Consider the following 23,642-nt stretch of genomic DNA (forward strand, 5'->3'; position numbering starts at 1 on the left):
CCTATTCAGCCTCTCCCTATAGTTCAAACCCTCCAGTCCCAGCAACACCCTTCTAAATCTTTTCTGCACCCTCTCAAGTCTAACAACATCCTTCCTATAGAAGAACAACTACAATTGTATGCAGTATTCTAAAAGTGGCGTAACCAATGTCCTGTATAGCCGCAATATGACATCCCAATTCCTATACTCAATGCACTGACCAATGAAGGCATGCATGCAAAACGCCTTCTTCGCCACCCTGTCTACCTTTGACTCCACTTTCAAGGAATTATGAATCTGCATCCGTAGGTCCCTTTGTTCAGCAACATCTCCAGGTCCCTACCATTAATTGTACAAGTCCTGCCCTGATAGGCCTTATGAAAATAACAGCTCACATTTATCTAAATTAAACTCCTACTGCCACTCCTTGGCCCATTAGCCCATATGATCAAGGTCCCATTATACTCTGAGATAATCTTCTTCCCTGTCCCCTACACCACCTATTTTAGGGTCGTCTGCAAACTTACTAACCATACCTCCTATATTCACATCCAAATCATTTATTTAAATGAAGAAAAGCAATGGACCCAGCACTGATCCTTGCAGCAAACCGCTGGTCATAGTCTGAAAAGCAACCCTCTACTACCACCCTTCTACCTTCAAACCAATTTTTGTATCCAATTGGCTAGCTCCCTGTAGATCCCGTGTGATCTAACCTTGCTATCCAGTATACCATGCGGAACCTTGTTGAACACTTTGCCAAAGTCCATACAGATGTCTACCGTTCTACCTTCATCAATCTTCGTTGTCACTTCAAAAAACTCAATCAAGTTAGTGAGACACTATTTCCTATGCACAAAACTATGCTGACTATCCCTAATCAGTCCTTGTCTTTCCAAATGCATGTAAATCCTGTCCCTCAGAATTCCCTCCAACATCTTACTCACCACTGACGTAAGGCTCACCGGTCTATAGTTCCCTGGGTTTTCCTTACCACCTTTCCTAAATAATGGCACCACATTCACCAACCTCCAGTCTTCCAGTACCTCACCGGTGGCTGTCGATAATACAAATATCTCAGCAAGGGCCCAGCAATCTCTTCCCTAGCTTCCCACAAAGTTCTGGGAAACACCTGATCAGATCCTGGGGATTTATCTACCTTTATGTGTTTTAAGACCTCCAGCACTACCTCTTCTGTAATATGAACTACCTTCAAGATATCACTACTCATTTCACTGGATCATCTCCCAAGAATATCTGACGTACAACCATAATGTTATCCCTAACCAAAAATGCCACTCCTCCTCCTCTCCTGCCTCCCTTTCCATCCTTCCAATAGCATCTATACCCCGGAACATTAAGCTGCCACTCCCATCCATCCCTAAGCCACCTTTCTATAATAGCTATGATACCCCAGTCCCACGTTCCCAACCATGCCCTACTTTCATCAGCCTTACCTATCAGGCCACTAGCATTGAAGTCAAAGCAGTTTAATTTACCAGTCTTATCTTATTCTCTGTCTGCTCTTGTCTGCCTTGACTGTAGATCAAATTCTTGTTGGAGATGGTGATTGTCTGGCACTTGTGTGATTTGAATGTTACATATCACTTGTCAGCCCAAACATGAATATTGTTCAGCTCTTGATGCATTTGGACATGGACTGCTTCAGTATCTGAGAAGTCACAAATGTTGCGGAGTAGTACACAATCATCAGTTAACATCACTACCTATGATTGTGGAAGGTAATTGCTGAAGATTGTTGCACCTAGGGCACTACCCTGAGGGATTTTGCAGCTATGTCTTGTGATTGATATGATTGGTCTTGATCTGGATTCCTCTAGGATCATTCAGCACCTGACATTGTTAGCAAAAAAGCTGAACTCAAAACGTGAGGTGTTAGTGGCAGCACCAAGGTAGCACTGGACTACATGTGACATTGGGGAGCCACCAAGCCATCACCATCTTTGTGTTAGTTATGACTCCAAATGATGGGAGGTGATTGTCTAGTGTTATTATCACCAAACATTAATCCAGTGACCCAGATAATGGTCTGGGCATTCAAGTTTGAATCTGCCATTGTGGAATTTGAATTCCATAAAAATCTGGAAGTAAGAGTCTAAAGATGACCATGAAACTATTGCCAATTGTTGAGGGAACGAAACTGTCATCCTTACCTTCTCTCACCTGACTGTGACTCCAGAACCACAGCAATGTGTTTGACTCTTACTTGTTCTCTGGGCATTTAGGGATGGGCAATAAATAATGGCTTAGCCTGTGATGTTCACATCCTGTGAATAAAAATTTTGACCACTTTTCCACTGTTTTCAATATTACTCTTGTTCCCCAATGTCACATGTAGGCCAATGCTACCTTGGTGCTGCCACTCTTACCTCACTTTTTGAATTCAGTTTTTTTGCCGATGTTTGAAGGAAGAGTCTAATGAGATGAGGAGCTGAATGTTCCTAGCTGAATCCAGACCGAGATCTGTAAATGCTCCTAAATGGCATTATTATATTCTATTATTTTGCTGGTGTTTGAGATAGTCTAAAGGGCCAGTAACTGACTAAATTTAAATATAACACAAAGAGCTGGAAAACAAAAACAGAATTTGCTGGAGAAACCCCAGCAGCATTGCGGAGACAGTGAACGTTTCCGGTCCAGTGATCTTTTACAGAACCACAGGTTGTCAAAGATTAACCATATTGAACTCAAAATATCTCTCTCCACAGAAGCCACCAGACCTGCTGAGTTGCTCCAGTGCTTGCTGTTTTTTTTCAGACGTCCAACGTCCTCAGTATTTTGCTTCCGGATTGGATTTGCAGGCAGGACACAATTTTGATGTTGTATGTGTGCGTGTTTAGGGTCAGTCCCACTGTCCAATGTCCATTGTATGTTTTAGGTGGTTTGTGATTTGACTTATGCTGTTCAGTCACTCTGTAATGTTTATGTGTGCTCAAGGGCGGTGCAATATCTGCATGTTTGAGTGTGCTTGAGGGTGTGTCTGTTTATGCGTGTGCAATATTTGTGTGTTCAGTGAGTTGGTATCTCTGTAATGTCTGCATGCATGAGGGTGTGCGTGATTGAGCGCTGGGGGTTGCGTGTTCCGTTGAGATGCAGCACTACTGTCTGACTATCCTACTCAGTAGGTGTAGTCCCTCGCTTGAAGGTGTGCTTAGTTTGCCTATACTCTTGCTCCAATAACCAGGTGGTACTGCGCAGTGAAAGAGGGCGGGCAAAATCCCATCGTCACCAGGAAGTTGTTCGGATTTATCCCCTGAGTGAATCTATGATCCCTCCCTCTCTCCGCCCAGCGCTTCGTCCTCATCTCCTGAGTGCTTCCTTTCTGCTTGGCTCCCCCCACCCCACCCCAGGTTAAAGGGACGCCGTGAGTGTACAGACGGACTGGGGCTCTCTTTCTCTCTCTATGGCAGGACACGAATGGGACTGGTTTCAGCGAGAGGAGCTGATCGGTCACATCAGCGACATCCGAGTGCAGAACCTCCAGGGTAAGAGCCTGATGGAACTGGGATCTCAGCCTGGGAGCCGGGCGGAAAGTTTGCCAAAAAACAACTTTCTCTCTCTCTCTCTCTCTCTGTAAGTGAATCCATTCTTAGTGACTTGGAGTGAAAGCTGCTCTGCAGGTTATTTAACATCCTTGCCGGATAGGAATAGTTCAAACATGACCCTTCTCTTTTGACTTCAAGCAATCCTCTTTCCAAATTAATATTACTGCTGAGTTAAGATTCACTAAATACTTTCTAATTGATGGTGGGAGTAGTTACACAACGTGGGCAAACTTCAGGAATTTTTCGAATGGGGTCAAATTCCATTCCAGTTATAGTTTTATATTCATTTCTTACAGTTTTTGATGGTCTGTACGTTTGTGTCACTGTGATTGTTGCTCCATCTGTCTCTGTGTACGTGCCTGGGTCACCGTTGCAAAGACGTCCCCCTAATTTGAATCTACCAGCAGGACAGTACTGAAAACGTGCTATTCTGTCACTTGATTGAATCACTGCAAAGTTTAAAACATTCTGTAGATTCGCTTTGTTCCAGCCTAAGGACACACGAAGAAATGTTATCTAAAAGTACATCTGTTACCTGCACCTAAAACAGTGATTGGAATTGACTGCATTTCCTTGTGTTTAATCCTTTGCCTTTTTGCAGACCAACTAGGCTGCTTTTTGCAAGAATTATCTTCCCTGCTGCACCATATACTCTAACTGCTCTTGTCAGTGTCTGTCCTACACACTCTCCTCCCTGACCACCGCCCCTTGCCCTGTCACTTGCTGCCCTTCCTCTTATACATACACTGCTCACCCTCCTTACTCTTGTTATGTTTCCTTCCCTTGCCTGCCCTCTCTGACCCTGCCTCAGCTTGCCCCTTTTCTCTGTCTCCTACATTCACCTGTGACTTTCTTTTCCATCTGATTTCCTTTTCTCACTGTGTGTTTTTGTGCGTGTCTGTATGTCTTTCTAGCTGGCTGTTCCTCTCTTGTCCGTTCCTCACCCTAGTTGTTCTTTTGTCAAATAAATCCGATGCTGATATGGTCAATATTTCTCACAACTTCTCTATCTTGTTTTTCTAAACTTTAAATATTCCATTATGCACACCCTTCCTCCTCCTGTGTTGAAATCACTCGTTGCAGCACTGGCTGGGGGATGGTAATATAGTGGATATGTTACTGGTTCTGTATGCTTGAACTAATGATATGAAGACATGAGTTCAAATCCTACCATATGGCTGTTGGGAAGATTAAATTCAGTTAATTGAGTAAATCTGGAATAAAAACACTGCTGTTAGTGATGGTGACCATGAAACTACCATGTAAAAACAATCCATCTGGTTTCATTTAGGGTAAGAAATCTATTGTCCTTGCATGGTCTGCATGTGACTCTGCCAATGAGGTTCTGTTTAATAGCTTTCCAAAGCAGACTGCCAAGCCACTGCATTGTCAAGACTCACTAGCACCACATTCTCAAGGGCACTTTGTGATGGGCAAGAAATGTTTGCCTTGTCAGTGGTGTCAACATCCTACAAATGAGTAATTTAAAAAAACACACATCTGCTGTAACTCATTCTATCCCAGCATCTCAAAACCTTATTTTCCTTAGTCTTTCTTTTTCCCAGTATAAGCTTGAGGATGCCCATTCCTGATTTCATCTCCTCCTTTATGTTGTTGTTGCCTTATATTTTGAGCCATGGTAATATAAGGCTATAACAGAGAAATGGAATATGAAACTCTTAGCAGACAAGGGTTTCATTTTTTAAAAAAGTCAAGGTATTGAGAGAGAGGGAAAGGGATGCTAAAAGTATCTTTGTGTCTATGGCAGCAGCTTTCAAATCGGACACAGGTTTGAATTTTATTCAAATTGTTGTTGAGAAAGATGAAAACATTTGGAATAAATAGTAAACTCAGCTACTTGGAGATTGGTCATTCCATTTCAGATCAAGATGAGGAATTGGTGAGGAATGACTAAGGATGGAATGAAAATGGGAAGAGAAAGACATAGTGTTTTTAAAAGGCTATGTTTTCAATGCCTGTTTGAAGGGTGGGAGGAATGAAGGTTCCTTCAGCTAGGGGATGTGTTCTGAAAAAAAGTTAGAGTTGTAGCAAGATTACAGCATAAAAAGAGGTCTCCTGCCCCATCATATCAGTGCCATTTCACAGAGCCTCGCAGCTTAATCCCACTTGCCAGCATTTAAGTTCATAGCTGTGCAGGTTATGACTTTATAGAAAAATAGAAACTTTAAGGTTGGTGAAATAATGCCTCAGAGGCTGGTATTCTGTCACCTAGTCAATCTTTATTTATGCGTGGAGAGTCCTTGAAAGTAATCCAGCTCCCTCAGAGCAAGCTGTAAGTGAACAGAATGACTGACCCTCCTGTTCTTATCTGTTGCCCAGTCTTATCTGTCAGCCAGGGCTCCATGATGTTCAGTGAGCCTACCTGGCTGACCTCATTACAGTCGCTACATTCAACACCACTACCATCCCCCCCCCCACCCCCACCCCCAAGTCCAAGGACATTGGCCAGTTCTTTTTTTTTTGCAGCTCCTCCTGTGGTGTTTTAGCACCAGATTCCACCAACCCCGCCTCTGATGTGGGTGATGTGTAACGCACAGCAGTTCGCCTCTTGCACCTGGAGCGACTCGGAAGAATTTCATTCTGTTCTTCAGGTGGCAAAGGCATTGAGGGGGTGACACCTGACGTGTCCATCTCAGATACTGAGGTATCTTCAATGCTTGACGGAGAGAGAGAGAACCCACGTGTTCTGAAACAGTCAGAAAGGTTGTCGAGGATCTGGACACGTTTTGCTCCGACACCATTTGCGAGTTTGCAGCTTTCATACGGTCCACTTGCTTGTTCAGGGCCGTCACACCTACCCAAACTTTATACGGCACTGGACCTGACCATGCCTCTTGCCCATGCAGGGCCATTCCCGCAGTTACTACACCAAACTTCATCCCCTGAAGTAAACTGTCTTTCTCACTTAATGGAGTCTTGTGTCTGGCATTGGCATTGCTAATGCTGTTTCCATTCCACTGGGCCCCCTGTGAACTAATATTACCCTGATGCTATATGGGGAGGCATCATATGTCAATACCAAATCTCACTTGGGATCATAATGTGCCAACACCGTCAAGGATGATAGCTGTTTCTTCACTTCACTGAAAACTGTGGCTTGGCTACATGATCATTTCCAAGGTTGACCCTTTGTTAAGAGTTGATGCAAAGGTGCCAGAATGGAGGCCAGGTTATGTATGAACTTTCTGTAATAATTCACCAGCACAAGGAAAGACCTAAACTCCACTATAGACTTGGGAGCTGGGGCACCTTTGATCATCCTCACTGTATCTTCCAACGGGTGAAGGTGCTAAATTGGGAGAAGGCTAATTACAACAATATTAGGCAGGAACTGAAGAATGTAGGTTGGAGGCAGATGTTTGAGGGCAAATCAACATATAGTATGTGGGAGGCTTTCAAGTGTAAGTTGCTGGGAACTCAGGACTGGCATGTTCCTTTAAGGATGAAGGATAAGTATGGCAAGTTTAGGGAACCTTGGATAACGAGAGATATTGTGAGCCTAATCAAAAAGAAAAAGGAAGCATTTATCAAGGCTGGGAGGCTGGGAACACAAAGCAAGGGTGGAATACAAGGAAAGTCAAAAGAAACTTAAGCAAGGAGCCAGGAGGGCGAAAAGGGGTCATGAAAAGTCATTGGCCAACAGGATTAAGGAAAATCCTAAGGCTTTTTATACCTATATAAAGAGAAAGAGGGTAACCAGGCAGAAGGTTGGCCCACTCAAGGACAGGGAAGGGAATTTGTGTGAAGCCAGAGGAAATGGGTGAGGTATTAAACGAGTACTTTGTGTCAGTATTCACCATAGAGAAGGACTTGGTGGATGATGAGTCTGGAGAAGTGTGTATAGACAGTTTTGGGTCAAAAGGGAGGAGGTATTGGGGGTCTTGAAAAACATTAAGGTAGCCCAGAATACAGAGGCAAGAGAGGAAATTGCTGGGGCCTTGAGGGAAATCTTTGTATCCTCACCGTCTACAAGGGAGGTCCCAGAGGATTGGAGAATAGCCAATGTTGTTCCTTTGTTTAAGAAGGGTGGCAGGGATAATCCAGCTAAGTACAGGCTGGTGAACCTTACATCAGTGGTAGGGAAATTATTGGAGAGGCTTCTTCAAGACAGGATTTACTCCCACCTGGAAATCGCTGGGCGTATTAGCGAGAGGCAACATGATTTTATGAAGGGGAGGTCGTGAATCACTAACTTGGTTGAGTTTTTTGAGGAAGTGACGAAGATGATCGATGAGGGTAGGGCAGTGGATGTTGTCTACATGGACTTCATTAAGGCCTTTGACAAGGTTCCTCGTGGCAGGTGATACAGAAGGTAAAGTCGCACGGGGTCAGAGGTGAGCTTGCAAGATGGATAAAAAAACTAGCTCAGTCATAGAAGACAGAGGGTAGCAGTGGAAGGGAGTGTTTCTGAATGGAGGGCTGTGACTAGTGGTGTTCCTCAGGGATCAGTGTTGGGACCTTCTGCTGTTTGTAATATATATATAAATGATTTGGAAGAAAATGTAACTGGTCTGATTAGTAAGTTTGATGATTCAAAGATTGGTGGAATTGCGGATAGTGATGAGGACCATCGAAGGATACAGCAGGATATAGATCGGTTGGTGTCTCAGGCAGAGAGATGGCAGATGGAGTTTAATGCGGAAAATGTGAGGTAATGCATTTTGGTAGGTCTAATCCAGATGGAAAAGAGACAGTAAATGGCAGAACCCTTAAAGAGTACTGATAGAAAGAAGGATCTGGGTGTACAGGTGTACAGGTACACAGGTCACTGAAAGTGGCAACGCAGGTGGAAAAGGTAGTCAATAAGGCTTATGGCAGGCTTGCCTTCATCGGCCGGGGCATTGAGTTTAAAAATTGGCAGGTAATGCTGCAGCTTTATAGAACCTTAGTTAGGACGCATTTGGAATATTGTGTTCAATTCTGGTCGCCACACTACCAGAAGGATGTGGTGGCTTTGGAGAGGGTACAGAAAAGATTTACCAGGATGGTGCCTGGTTTGGAGGGCATTAGCTATGAGGAGAGGTTGGAGAAACTTGGGTTGTTCTCACTGGAATGACAGAGGTTGAGGGGCGATCTGATAGAGGTCTACAAGATTATGAAGGGCATGGACAGACAGAAGAGTGGAAGAGTCAGTTACCAGGGACCATGGGTTTAAGGTGTGAGGGGCAAGGTTTAAAGGTGATGCACGAGGCAAGTTTTTTTACACAGAGGATGGTGGATGCCTGGAACTCACTGCCGGGGGAGGTAGTAGAAGCAGATACTATAGTGACTTTTAAAGGGTGTCTTGACAAATATATGAACAGGATTGGGAATAGAGCGATACGTTCCCCAGAAGGATAGGGAGTTTTAGGTGTGATGGGCAGCATGTCGGCACAGGCTTAGAGGGCTGAAGGGCCTGTTCCTGTACTGTAATTTTCTTTGTTCTTTGCGTGTAACCAGATCTTGTCTACTCTGTAGCCCAAGTCCGACACTTGAGGTGTCTGTAACATGCGTTTTCCCTTCCGACGCATACGCCCACCTGGAAGAAACGTGTAAGGACTATGTCCAAGTTCTCCAAGTGCTCCTTATTGGTCTTCCCTGTCATTAGCACGTCATCTAAATAAATGGCAAGCTGGGGTAGACTTTGTAAAATGTTCTCCATTGTCCGCTGAAAAATTGCACAGGCTGATGATACCCCAAATGGCAGTCTCATACATTTCTACAAACCGTTATGGCTATTAACTGAAGCATACTTCTGGGAATCCTTACCTAACCACAATTGCAAGTACACATGGCTCATGTCCAGCTTTGTGAATGACAGCCCTCTTGCAAACTTTGCGTACAAATCCTCTATGCAAGGGATTGGGTATTTATCCACCTGCAAAAAGCGCTTTCCTATTTGTTTAAAATCCCCACAAAAGTGAACCAATCTGTTCGGCTTCTCAACTGGTGCTGCCCATTCCACAGAATGGGCTGGTTTGATGATTCCTTTGCTTTCCAGCCTTCTGGTTTCTGCCTCTACTTTTGCCCATAAGGCAAATGTTACTGGGCAGAATCTTGGAATTGCTGCCTGGTCAACATGCAAGTTGGCCTTAGCTCCTTTGATTGTCCCTCGATCTTCATGGAAAAACTTCCGGGTATTTAATTAGGACTTCACTCAGGCAGCAATTTTCTAATCAAAAAATGTTAAGTCAATCTAGGTGAATCCTTCTCAAACAATTTCGCCCACCAAGCTTGGGCTTGAGCATTTTACTACAATCAGTGGTAACTGAACCGGCTGCTTCACCGAAAGGACCAGACCCAAAGTTATACCCTTAATCTGTAAAATTTCCCCAGCAGACGTTCTCAGACTAGCCGAGGTCTTGCACAAACTTAGGGGCTGGAGTCTAGAGCGAATTTTGTTTAAAAACTGGTTCTGTGATCACTGAAATGGCCATGCTGGTATCGACCTCCATTAGAACTGGGTGACCATTTAACCAAATGTTTATCTTGGTTCTGATTTGGATGTTGTTTAGCAATTTAACTGTTCCATACCAGATGTAGGTGGACTTTCCAGGATGTACTCTCCTGGATACTGGCCTATGAGTTCTTTTACTCCATTTAGGTCTAGTGGGACTCTATCTCTAGTCTGCATACAAGCAGCAACTACAATGGCTTATTAGTCCAGATCCTGAATAAAATGTTAACCATTTGGCTGAGGCTTGGCTTTGTTTCGGGTTTTTGCTGTGGGCTGACCTAGAGTCCCTCTGTTCTGAGTGAGGCTGTAAAATTGCCTTTACTCAAGTAGTGTCCCCAAGGTCAGTCAGACTAGCGAGGGGGGCCACTTCCACTGAAAACCCTGCAACTTGCTGCATTTTCCAATGATAAAGCAAGTTGTAGTACCTGTTTGAAAGCCAGTTGGGCTTCAGTTAGTAGGTGCTTTTGAATGGTTATATCATTAATCCCACATATCAAATGGTCTCTCAGCATGACATTAAGGGTTAAACCAAAGTCATATGCCTCTGCCAGTCTGCTAGTCAAAAATCCCAACATGATTCCCCTCATATTCTCTGAGGTCCACCTAGCTGACCCCATTACAATCACTACAGTTGGTGGATATCAAGTGGATGCATCAATGAAAGAAGATAAGGAAGTCCAGTGAAAAATAAAGAACAGAGTGAGGGTAAGAACAGAGACCTGAACAATCCAGAGATCATGGGGAAAGAAGTTATTTGGTGAACAGAGACATGACAATTTGGTGGAGGAAAACTGGATGGCTATGAACAGCAAGAGTGCAGGCTGGTGTTAACTTGTTTAGAAATGCAGTGTGCCTGGGTCTGTCAAATGTTTTAAAGATCTACAAAATAAATAGCTTGAGTGGAGAATTTTGCAAGGCCTTTTTGACATTCAGTTCAATCACAAATATTACGTCAATGTTTTTCTGTTTCTAGTGTGTTTTGGCAGCATAGAAGAATTGATACCTCCCTGAATGATGATGCATTTACTGAGTAATCTCTAGAGGTTCCTCTCAGCATAAGAAGAGTTGGCACTGGTTCCTTTGGGACATGTTACAGATTGTCCACCATTACCTTCAAGTATGAGCCAGTGAGGAAGCACTAACTCTAGTGTTTATATTTTTGCATAAAAAGGTCAGAATTTCAAGCAGGCATGTTAGCCAGGACAGACTTCCCAGAGGCAGGTGCAACTTAATGGCTAGTAAACTTGGATTCCAAAGCATATTGTATACAGTGCTCATTGTACTCACTTTTGCTTTCCGCATGGGAACAAGATCCTAAGGTTTGAAATGTCTCCACTGGTGTCATGTTTATTTACAATGGGACCTTGGAGTGCAGGTTCATAGTTCTTTGAAAGTGGAGTCCCAGGTATACAGGATAGTGAAGAAGGCATTTGGTATTTACCTTTATTGGTCAGTACATTGAGTATAGGAGTTGGGAGGTCATGTTGCGGCTGTACAGGATGTTGGTTAGGCCACGTTTGGAATACTGCATGTAATTTTGGTCTCCCAGCTACAGCAAGGATGTTGTGAAACCTGTAAATCCTTTCTGAACCCTTTCAAGGATTTTGCCAGGGTTGGAGGGTTTGAGCTACATGAAGAGGCTGAAAAGGCCGGAGCTATTTTCCCTGGAGCATTGGAGGCTGAGGGGTGACCTTATAGAGGTTTATAAAATCATAATGGGCATGGATAGGGTGAATAGTCAAGGTCTTTTCCGCAGGGTAGGGGAGCCCAAAACTTAAGGTGAGAGGAGAAAGATTTAAAAGGGACCTGAGGGGCAACATTTTGAGGGTGGGGGTGCATATATGGAATGAGCTGTCAGAGGAAGTGGTGGAGGCTGGTAAAATTACAACACTTAAAAGCATCTGGATGGGTATATGAATAGGAATGGTTTAGAGGGATATGGGCCAAATACTGGCAAAAAAGACTAGATTAATTTAAGATGGTTTGGCATGGTCGAGTTGGACCGAAGGGGGTCTCTCCATGCTGTACAGCTCTGATTCTGTCACTGCCCCTGTCACTCATTCTCTTTCGTATACACAAAATAGTTTGAAGTCAGTATTGATTATCACTTTCCTCATTTCTTCCTCTCCTCCTCCTGTGTAAACATACAGGGTGTGGTAAGATAACTTGTGATCTGTAACAGACATAACTTTGAGAATATGGCCATTTGGTGTACTGTGTTGGTGCTAACTGATTTTTTTTTTATTAAAAAGCTATGTAGCTACTGTGCTTTCCAATTCTTGGACCCTGGCCAATAGAGTGTTATATTTAAAGTGCGTATCCAAGAATTTTTAAAATATGATGCAGTTTTTGTCTTTTTTGGGCAAAGTGGGAGGGCACCCACCTCACCTTCAAGGTGGAAATAATTCTCATCAACCCTCCTACAATTCTTCTTCTCATTGCTTTAAGTCTATAGCACTTGGCTACAGGTCTATTTACTAAGATGAATAAGGGGCCTCTCATAATTTTAATTATGCATCAGTTAAGGTTTCTATCTGCCTCTACTTTGGCTGCTTTCTTTCAATCAGTTCTTTTGTGATAGCCGTGATCCTCCATTCCTCGGACCATCCTCGTAAATCTGCACTGTGTTCTTTCTAGTATGATCTCATTGTTCCTGTAATGCAGAGAGCAGAACTCTGTGTAAACCTCTAGCTGTGGCTAAACTAAGTTTTACTCGTTCTTGTAGACCCTCCCCATTATTATTCTTATATTTTGTATCTTAGCCAGTGAAGGAAAGCAGCAAGTTTACTTTCTTAATAAAAACCGAAAGAACTGCGGATGCTGTAAATCAGGAACAAAAACAAAGTTGCTGGAAAAGCTCAGCAGGTCTGGCAACATCTGTGAAAGAGAAAACAGAGTTAACGTTTTGGGTCCGGTGACCCTTCCTTAGAACGAGGAATTAGTTCTGAGGAAGGGTCATCGGACCCGAAACATTGACTCTGTTTTCTCCTCCACAGATGCTGCAGACCTGCTGAGCTTTTCCAGCAACTTTGTTTTTGTTCCGAGTTTACTTTCTTAGTTAGCTCTCCTGATGCCTTCAAGGGTCTGTGGACTCCAAGGTCTCTTTGTTCTTCTGTTTTTCTTCATTTCCTGACATCCATTGTGCACTCCTTTTGTTTTGTTAGTCTTTGCCATAACCTGACATCTCTCCAGATTCAATTCCATTTATCACTTTTCTGCCAACTGGACTAGTTCATTGATATTTTCCTGCAATTTACATTTTTTAATCTCACGATCAATCTCATTGTAAATATTTGTCTTGCCTGCAAAATTTTTGATATTTCCTCTTGCATTTATTTCTAAATCTTTGATCATGCCATTGATTCCCAAACGTTTTTCCATTGTGACCCCATTTCAGGGCTTGAAAATGGTTGCTTCAGTGAGATTTTGTGCAGGTTGGGGGTTGAAGAAGGTATATGAGAGCAGGGAATGTGTAAGAGAAATCTAGGGAGAAAATTTGAGAGATGGAAGGGTCAGAGCTGTGCAGCAGCCATTTCTGTCTTGAAGCTTGTGACTGAAATAGTTTTCCACTATAAGAGAACCCATCTGGGGTTCTCACCCCACTTGGGAAGCTCTGGATTATACCATGAAAAGCAAGGATCTCTTTGAAACCTCATCAGAAATTTCATTGGAAATAGTCTTCTGTTCACAAAAACCTGTCAATCCTTACTGTTTGATTTCTGCCAGTGAGTCCATTTTGTATCCAGCTTACCACTTTACCATGGATCCTGTGAGCTATGAATTTACTATTAGCCTGCCATGAGAGAGCTTATCAAAAACACTGATAAAATCCATAAAGACTGCTTTAAACATACTACTCTCATTTGCACTCCTTGCTGTTCCCTCAAAATGTTGTTAGTCAGACACAACTTTCCTTTAACAAACAAGCTTGAATTGTTTACCTGTGCTTTTTTTAACACCTTTATGTTTTTCCTCAGATATTTTTCCCAATAATTTTGCCACCGCAAGATTAGGCTGACCAACCTGTTATTAATTTGTCTGTTCTTTTCTCCTTTTTTTCAACCAATGGAACAACTTTAGCTGACCTCGAGTGCTCTTAAACCACACCTAAAGTAAGAGAGAAATGGAAAATGATGGTCAGAGTTGCTGCTATTTTCTCCCTTAAGCATTTTTCTGAATACTTGTGGAATTGGATTCAACAAGATGCTAGGAACAGGAGTAGGCCGAAGTCAACCATGACTGAAAAAGAAAAGGCTTCTAAAATCGGCAGAAATAGTAGTAAATCTGAAGATTGAGAAGGTTTTAGAATACAGTAAAGGTCGTCCAAGAAACTGATAAGGAGAGGGTGAATAGAAGAGGAATGCAATCTAGCAAAAAAGCAAAAAAACACACACGGACTGTCTACAAGGATATAAAGAGGGAGCAAAAACAAAGTTGCTGGAAAAGCTCAGCAGGTCTGGCAGCATCTGTGGAGGAGAAAACGGAGTTAACGTTTCGGGTCCAGTGACCCTTCCTCAGACCCTGTATAAAGAGGGAGCATTTGACTAACTTGAACGAAGAACCATTAAAAATAGAGATTAAAAATTTAGATTGTGTTTGACCAACTTTCCCTTGAATCTAGAAACTTTGGCTTAGCTGGGGGAATTTCTCTATCACCCATACATCACTGATCGGCATTTTAGGTCTCACTGCAGCAAAGGGGTATGGTGACAACAACTGCTCTGTAAGTGAAGACTTCTGTTCACTTGCGGAGATCATTGTTGCCAAATACTTACTGCCTTTGTTTGTAGACTGCTGAGTTGATTCATTTGTAGCAGCCGGTCCAGTGTTGGATCTCCTCAGCCTTTGAGAGAGATGGCTGTCAAAGTTCAGGAGATGCTCGGCATATTGTAGAGTCTCCCTTAAATATGTATGGGAAGTCGAATATTGGTTGACCAGGTTTGGTTTGATAGCCCACGTTTTTTGTATGCAGAATTAAGACATTGAGGCTTGCAACTGGGTGCAGAGTGAGGAACTTCACTGCTGTCACCCACAACCTGCAGATCAAATATGTCTGTGGTGGTCAGTTTAGTTTCTTTCATGGAGGCATTTGAGGTTACTATGTTGGCAGTATTAATGCTGACTCCATGGGCAGTTGATCTTGGTGAGATAAATAGCCTCTGTCATATAGAGCGTATACATTTGGGTGCTATCACACAATCTTACTTGCTGGTCTCAAGACAGCTGAAGTCATATCATCATAAAGCAGTAAGCGTCATGAAGCATTTGCAGGATTGTGATAAAGTTTCTTGGACATCTAACTCTTTGGAGTATAATCCACAAATCCTCATGATTTACAAAATGACTTATGTCCCTTCTTGAAGGTATTTACTATTGTCACATTCTCGAAGCCGGATAGCGAGTTCTTTGTCATTCCATTATCTGTCGACTGGGTATGTGGCGTCATGATGTGAGCAAAGACCAACAAGCTTTGAAGACCTCAGTTCAACTCCAGGGCTGCAGGCTTTGTCTTTTTGTCCATTTGATTATATTTGCATGATGTGGAGGTGCTGGTGTTGGACTGGGGTGGACAAAGTTGGAAGCCACTGTTGTCCAACAGATTTATTTGAAATCACAAGTTTTCAGAGTGCTGCTCCTTCATCAGGGTGAAGTCAGTTACCTGCTGAAAAAGCAGTGCTCCAAAAGCTTATGAATGCAAATAAATCTGTTGGACTATAACCTGGTGTCATGTGACTTCTGATATTATATTTACAATGATGGTTCACCTGTGGATGTTACTGCAGGGTGCTTGGGTTAGTCTGGGGAATATCAGATATGTTATAATTCCAGCAGATGGTGAAAATGGGACAGGTTTTATCTCAGTGAAACTCTGTTTCATAAGATCATAAGATATAGGAGCAGAATTAGGCCATTCAGGCCATCAAGTGTGCTGCACCATTTGATCATGGCTGATATGTTTCTCAACCCCATTCTCCTGCCTTCTCCCCAATAGATGCTAAGTTTTATTTTGTAGTCTAGTTGTCGTGGTCATTCATTGAGGCATTCCTCTCGGGAAGCTCCTAATGTTCTTTTAAGAGAATAATCTAAGTTTATTATATATGAAAAACACTATAGATAGAATATATATAAAATTTTAGGAGGATTTTCACATTAACAGCACAAAGAAAGATTTAACTCATCTTCCAGCAATACACTTTATAGTCAATAAATCCAGGTAAAGTATCGCACTGATCTTAACTTTTTTAAAAAAATTTCCTACTAACTGATAACATTGCATGCAACACATTTCAGTGACTGTCAACGCATTCACCAGATGTGATTTTCTTGTATTGTCTCTTCCTGAGAAACACAGACATTGGCTATTTTACTGGACCCCAAGAAAAGCTTTTTCTGCTTAAACTGCTAGAAGAGTTTTGAAACTTCTTTTTAGCTTTATAAGTCTGGACTGCCATAAACTAATCTGTCCCTCTGGCAGGAAATTGTTCTTCCCCATTAAAACCTGGTGCGGCCTCTTGCTTGTCTTTATATGTCATAAGAGTTCAACTTTGTAAATATTTCATCAATTGACCTCCCAGGTAGTTTAACCAGTTACTTCGCTCAAGTCACATGCTTTCTTGGAAATGATGTTTGACCTAACTGTTCAAAATGACTTTCTGATCTCTTCTTTTTTAAAAAAAGACTAAGCGGATTTCACAGAACTAAATACAAAACTCATTTATCTCTACTTTAAAATCCAAACTCCCAAATGATAATATATTAGAAAGCTTTAATCATAGATGTCGTTGTGGATTGAGGCCAAGTGTTATGACAACAGGAATCATGCTCTGGAACTAAAGAAAGAAAAATAGATTGAGCCTTCTGTTCCCAACCACTATCCTGTGACTATTTCAATGCAATGTATAATAGCACAGAAATGTTTGCTGTCTCCTGGTGGAGTGTGGGTCAGAAGGGAGGTGGAGGGGAGGCTGCTCTGACAGGGAGTGGCAGGTCATTTTGAGTCCAGTTGGAAGGATTATCAGTTCCAGTAGGGTAAGTGCTGGGTGGATATCAGATATGGCAAGGGGACATCTTGAATCTGGTAGGGACAGGTGTGGGTTGGGGATGGTTTTGGGAGAAGGAGCTGGTTATCAGAGACCTGGAGAAGTGTGAGGGGTCAGGGGAGATATAGTTGGTGGGGTGAATAGAGACTTGGGAAATCACCCTAATATTTACCCAGAGATTAGACTAGATTTTTAATCCTCCCAACTTTTCCTGGGTAGCTGTTAACTTAATGGAAATAGAAACCTAAGAATTCTGTGTCTTTAATGGATTATTGCAGAGGGTTCCAGATGCAGGGGGTTGCCCATCTGAATGTTCCATTTCCTGGGCCATTCCCACAGAATCTACTACGTTCAGGAATCTGCATAGTCTTCCTGCACAACTCCAATCTGCACTGCTCCAAACAGGGCCATTATCTATAGTGATACAATGCGTCATCAAATGGGTAGGACAAATAGGGGACACCTTTTGTCAGGCAGGGGGAAATGCTGTGGGACAGTTATAGATACTTGTGACTGTTGTTGTGGATCATGAGGAGATGTGTGTGATGGTTATGCTAGTGGACTCAATTCAGAGGCTCATGCTCTGAAAAATGAGTTCAAATCCCAACATGACCGTCTATGGAATTTAAATTTGTTTCATTTATTAAAAAAATTAGCACAAAACCGTTACAGCAATTGACAAAGATCAATCTGGTTCATTAATGTCCTTTCTGGAATGAAATCTGCCATCCCCGCCTGGTCTGGCCTACAAATGACTGCAGAACCACGGTAATGTGATTGACATTTAATTGTGTTTTGAAGTGGCCGAGCAAGCCACTCAGTTCCACACCAATTAGGGATTTGAAACAAATACTAATTTTGCCGGTGTTGCCATATCACGTCAAACAGTAAATGAAAGCACCTTTTTGAAATTTTAAGCCTTTGACACCACCTACAGTATGTGAATTTCCCCCCTGCCATCCGAATCCCCCACTTCCGATCTTTTGTAAGTTGTGCGTTTTGAATGTTTGGAAATTGTTTCAACAAAAGACGTGTTGCCATTTTAAACTTCAATCTCTCTTTTGATTCCAAGTGTTTGCCTATAAATTAGACAGCTAGAAATATGTAAACGTCAAAGCTAATCAATGTAACCTGGTGCCAACTAGACAAAGAGGAGACCTGGGTTCTGGCATACAAGAATGTAGGTCATGATTATACAGAAAGAGGGAGATGAACAAATGATGTCTTTAAACCCTTCCCCCAACACACAGTGCTTATATAAATGCAAGTCTTTATTTTATAACACTTCTTTCATAATGTCTGAATATTCCAAAGCTCATTGGAGCCAGTACTTTTGAAAAGGAGTCACTGTTGGAAACGTGGTTTGTTGTTTGTGTGATGTTGATTGAGGGATAAATATTTTCAGGACAACAGGAGGAAGTCCTCTGCAATTTTTTTATACCACTTTAGACGGCAGAGGTTTGCTGTCTAATGTCATTTCTGACAGTACAGTGATCCGCTTCTACTCCACTGGGAGTTGCAATGTCTTGATTTTGGAGTGCGTTTGAAACCACACATTTTCAGGTGAGAATACTACCTACTGGGTCAAGACTGATGCATAATGACTAAAACATTGCAAAGAGCATGAATTTTTTCTGGTTGTCTTTCTTTGCACCTTGCCTAATGTTGGGAAGGCAGGTGATGGTGTGTGGCCATTTACAAACATGAGTCTGAATGTAGAGACAGCAGGATGACTGACCTAAAGAAGCAACATAATGACCAAGCCTGATGCATTTTACCTGTGAGTCTTAGAGTACAATTTTTATTTCCTGAAAGGTCACTTTTTTTTCCTTTTGGGATGCGTTTGCATTAACAGGATAGAATGTGAACTCATGGATAGGCCAGGTAGGTCAAGGTTGCTTCATTTCCCGAGGAATATTACTTGATCATTAATGAGAACCATGTTTTTAACAGTAGGCTGAAAATGGCCAGGTTTATTGAAGATAACTTTACAATGGGCCCTGGTAGCATTCAGACATTGTCTTAATATTGTATTACCCAATTTGTTTATTTACTTTTCGTCCTTTCTCTCTACTTTGTCCACTTGCAACCTTTCTTAAGACAACCTGATTTCTTATTGTAACTAATTGTTTGTGCTGCTATACTTTGATGTCTCATGCTAACTTGTTGACTGAAATTTCCACATTAAATGCCCAGGTGATTCAATCTTTTGGGAAATTAAGGCCACATGTGGCAGGTGCTGAATAAACAGCATAGGAGTCCCTAATGTTAGACTGTGGAACATAAATATTATGGCTCCCAGCCTGAATGAAGCATAATTGACAAATTAATCTCTGGAGACACATACTGACAGATTCTTACAGTTTTAAAAAGGGTCACTGGACAACGCACACAAACTAGGTATATTCTAATCTGTCCACTACCATTATGATTAAGTATAGGTTGAATCTCCCCCTTGACCTATTTGGTTTAGTTAGCCACAATGGAGGAGCAGCGATACTATTTCCAAATCAGGATGGTGTGTAGTTTGGAAGGGAGTTTGCAGGAGATGTTTCTACGCAATTTCTGACCTTGACCTTTTTAGATGGTAGAGCTTGTGGTTTGGAAGGTGCTGTTCAGCTAACTGATGTGACTCATATTGTGACTTGTCCAGTTCAGTCTCTGTTAAATGGTAATAAAAATCGAAAGAACTGCAGATGCTGCAAATCAGAAACATAAACAGAAATTGCTGGAAAAGCTCAACAGGTCTGGCAGCATCTGTGGAGAGATGTTAACTCTGATTTCTCTCCACAGATGTTGCCAGACCTGCTGAGCTTTTCCAGCAATTTCTGTTTTTATTTCTGGTCAGTGGTAATATCTGGCATGCTGATGGGGTGTGCATCAATGGTAATGGCATTAACTGTGAAGGGGAGGTGATTAAATTCTTTTGTCAGAAATGACCACATGGCATTTTGTGGCATGATTGTTATTTGCCACTTATCAAACCAAGCCTGAATATTGATCTTTGCTGCATTTGAATATGGACTGCTTCAGCGTCTGACGAGTTGAGTGAGACTGTACATTGTGCGATCATCCCCACTTCCGAACTGGTGAAGCAGCTGAAGATGGTTGGGCCTTGGACACTGCCTTGAGGAAGCTCCTGCAATCTTGGCTCTGAGATGACTGACCTCCAAAAACCACAACCATCTTCCTCTGCATCAGATATGACTCTAGACAGCAGAGAGATTTCCTCCTGATTCCTATTGACTCCAGTTTTGATGTCACACCTCTGTCGAATGCTGATATGATGTCAAGTAGAGTTACTCTCACCTCATCTCTGGAGTTCAGTTTTGCTGTCTATGTTTGTACTAGGCTGTAATGAGGTCAGGAGTTGAGTGGTCCTGGCAGAACCCAAACTGAATATTAGCGAACTGTTTTATTTTTTATTCATTGGTGAGGCTGTCACTGGCTAGGCCAGCATTAATTGCCCAAAGGGCAGTTAAGAATCAACCACATTGCTGTGGGTCTGGAGTTGCATGTAGACCAGATCAGGTAAAGATTGCAGTTTCCATCCCTAAAGGACATTAGTGAACTAAATGGGTTCTTACTTACATTTGACCATACCACAGTCATCTTCAGACTCTTTAATTCTAGATATTATTTTAATTCAAATTCCAGCATCTGTTTGGATTCAGACTCGGGTCACTAGAACATTACCTGTTTCTCTGAATTAATTGTTTAGTGATAATAACACTAGGCCATCATCTCCCCTTCGATATTACTGAGTAGTGCCACTTGATAAACTGTTGATGATGCCTTCTATCACTTTACTGATGATTAAGAGTGGACTGACGGGGCAGTTATTGGCTGAGTTGGAATTTTCATGCTTTTTGTAGATAGGATATTCCTGGGCAATTTTCCTCTACTGTAACAGCTTGGATAGAGGCACGGCTGTATCTGGAACATAAATCTCCAGGACTCTCTTTGGAATATTGCCAGGTCCCAAGGCCTTTGCTGTATCTGGTGCCTTCAACCATTACATGATATCACATGGAGTGGCTAAAGACTGCCACCTATGATATTGAGGACCACAGGAAGAGGCTGAGATTGATGATCAATTCGGAGCTTTTGGCTGAAGTGTTATAAATACTTGTGTTTTGCACTGATGGGCTGGACTCCTCTATAATTGAGGATAGGAATATTTGTGGAACCAGCTCTACCAGTTAAGTGTTGAATAGTTTTTAACTACCACTTATGGCTGGAAGTGGTAGGACTGCAGAGTTTACTGTGTTTGTTGTGGTATTGCTCAGCTCTACACAGATACTGCTGGATCTGTTGAGTTTCTCCAGCAATTTCTGTTTTTGTAGATTTCCCCTCTTAGCTCCTTTATCACCACCTGCAGACCCAGTCTTGCAGCTATGTCCTTTAGAAGTCATTCTGTTCAGTTAGTAACAGTTTTGAAATCTCACCGCCATCCAGAGTTCATTCCAAACTCTTACCAACTTCAGTGCTTCTTAACATTAATGTTCAACATGTAGGAATACTGATTTATCAGCCGAGGCGTTTGTTGGGTTTGTGATAGATTTTTTTTATTCATTCATGGGATGACGGCATTGCTGGCTAGACCAGCATTTATTGCCCAACCTTAATTGCCCAGAGGGCAGTTCAGAGTCATCCACATTGCTGTGGGTCTGGAATCACATGTAAGCCAGATGAGGTAGGGATAGCAGTTTCCTTCCCTCAAGGACATTAGTGAGCCACATGGGGTTTTTCCTGACAATCAGCAATGCTTTCATGGTCATGATTAGACACTTAATTCCAGATTGTTTGCTTGTTTTTTTTTATTGAATTAAAATTTAATCACTAGCCATGGCAAGATTCAAACACAGGTTCCCAGGACATTAACAAGGTCTCTGATTAATAATACCACTAGGCTATTGCCTCCTTGGCCACGTTTGACCTGATGCCATGGGATGTCATGGAGTCCGGAATCAAAGTTGAGGACTCCCTCCAATTATAATGCCACCTCTAATGGGTTTGCCCTGCTGCTGGGACATGACATACCCAGGAATGGTGATAGTTGTATCCTTTACTAAGTACGATTTATGTTATTGCCCAACTAGTCTGTAGCTCTCCTAGTTTTAGCAGAAACTCTGGATGTTGGTAAGGAGGAATTTGCAGGAATGACCAGATGAACCACTGTCATTTCTGATGCTTAGCCTCATGTCAGGTGGACCAAAGTAATTCATTCATTTTATTAGGCTTTGTATTAGTTAGGTACTGAATGGCTTGCAAGGCTATTTCTGGAGGTATTTGCAAGTCAGTCATGTTTCTGTGATATGGAATTATATGTAGACTGGACTTGGTAAGGACAGTAGAATTTCTTCCCTAAAGAACATTTATAAACCAGGTAGGTTTTTAGGATAACTTACAGTGGTTTAATAGTCATCCACTAGCTTTTAATTCCAGATTTATTAATTGAATTTAAATTTCACCTGCTATGATGGAAGGATTTGACCTTATCCCCAGAGCATTAATCTGAATTTCTGGATTGTTTGTCCAATGACTTTTTTCACTGTAGCATAGGAGGCTGAGGAGTGACCTTTATGGAAGTTTATAAAATCATGAGGGGTATTGATCAGGTGAATGGCAGGTATCTTTTTCCTAGGGGTGAGGGATTTCAAGACTAGGGGATGTATTTTTAAGGTAGGAGGAGAGAGATTTAAACAAAGACATGAGGGGCAACTTTTTTACACAGTGGTCTGTATGTGGCATGAACTTCCAGAGGAAGTGATGGATGCAGGGACAGTTACAACGTTTAAAAGACATTTGGATAAGTACATGATTAGAAATGTTTGGAGGGATATGGGCCAAAGGCAGGGAGGTGGGACTAGTTTAGTTTGGGGTTTATGGTCGGCATGGACTGGTTGGACGGAGGGTCTGCTTTCATGCTCTATGACTACGACTCTACGTCGTTGCCTCCTCCACATCTCGTGAGCCCACTCAATTTTGCTTTGGCTATCACAGCTTGACTTGCTGCTTAAGTAACTCCTTGAGCCAAGGAGCGTCTTTTAAGAGCTGTGAATATCATGGTGAAATATAACACTATGAAAACATCATATCATAGAGGCAAAATATCACAGGGATGTTATTGCTATGGTATGTGGGCAGTCAGGTAAGTAAGAATGCTGGCTGAGGCAGTAATTATAGTTTATTATTGCAGCTGCTATCATACTGAAGAATTTACTCTGCATTTCACAAAAGGAAGCAGTAAATTTGGCAGTTACATACACACATAATAAAAGATTTATCAGGCATTATCTGTCCAGTAATGGTGCAGCTATTGACTCTAAAGTCTAGTCACTTGATGCTACATAACCTTCTCAGAAGAGGATGGTTCATGATCAGGAGTGAATCTGGGTGGATAACAGAATTATTGCACTGCAGAAGGAGTACATTCAGCCCACCATGTCTGCACTGGCCCTCTGCATGAGCAATATGACTTAGTGCCAATTTCCTGCGCTTTCCTCTTGTGCATTGTTTCCATTTAGTTATTCACCAATGTCCTCTTAAATGCTTCAGTTGAAACTACCTCCATCGCAATTCCAGGTACTGCATTCC

At 42.1% G+C, this 23,642-nt stretch overlaps 1 protein-coding gene across 6 annotated transcripts in view; it reads left to right on the forward strand.

Moving 5' to 3' along the window:
• Positions 1–3,262: 3,262 nt before the first annotated feature.
• The window catches only part of LOC109910719 (calmin), a 107,138-nt gene continuing 86,758 nt past the window's right edge, over positions 3,263–23,642 (forward strand). For 3 of the 6 annotated variants that reach the window (XM_048600240.1, XM_048600241.1, XM_048600243.1), the window contains exon 1: positions 3,264–3,485. In XM_048600240.1, the coding sequence (XP_048456197.1) occupies positions 3,404–3,485 (82 nt within the window). In that variant the 5' untranslated portion in view covers positions 3,264–3,403. Of the gene's footprint in view, positions 3,486–23,642 lie in introns of all 6 variants that reach the window. The other 3 variants (XM_048600244.1, XM_048600245.1, XM_048600242.1) reach the window with 2 other exon arrangements.

Source organism: Rhincodon typus, chromosome 8 (assembly GCF_021869965.1).
Source record: "Rhincodon typus isolate 14 chromosome 8, sRhiTyp1.1, whole genome shotgun sequence".
Taxonomy (NCBI): Eukaryota; Metazoa; Chordata; class Chondrichthyes; order Orectolobiformes; family Rhincodontidae; genus Rhincodon; species Rhincodon typus.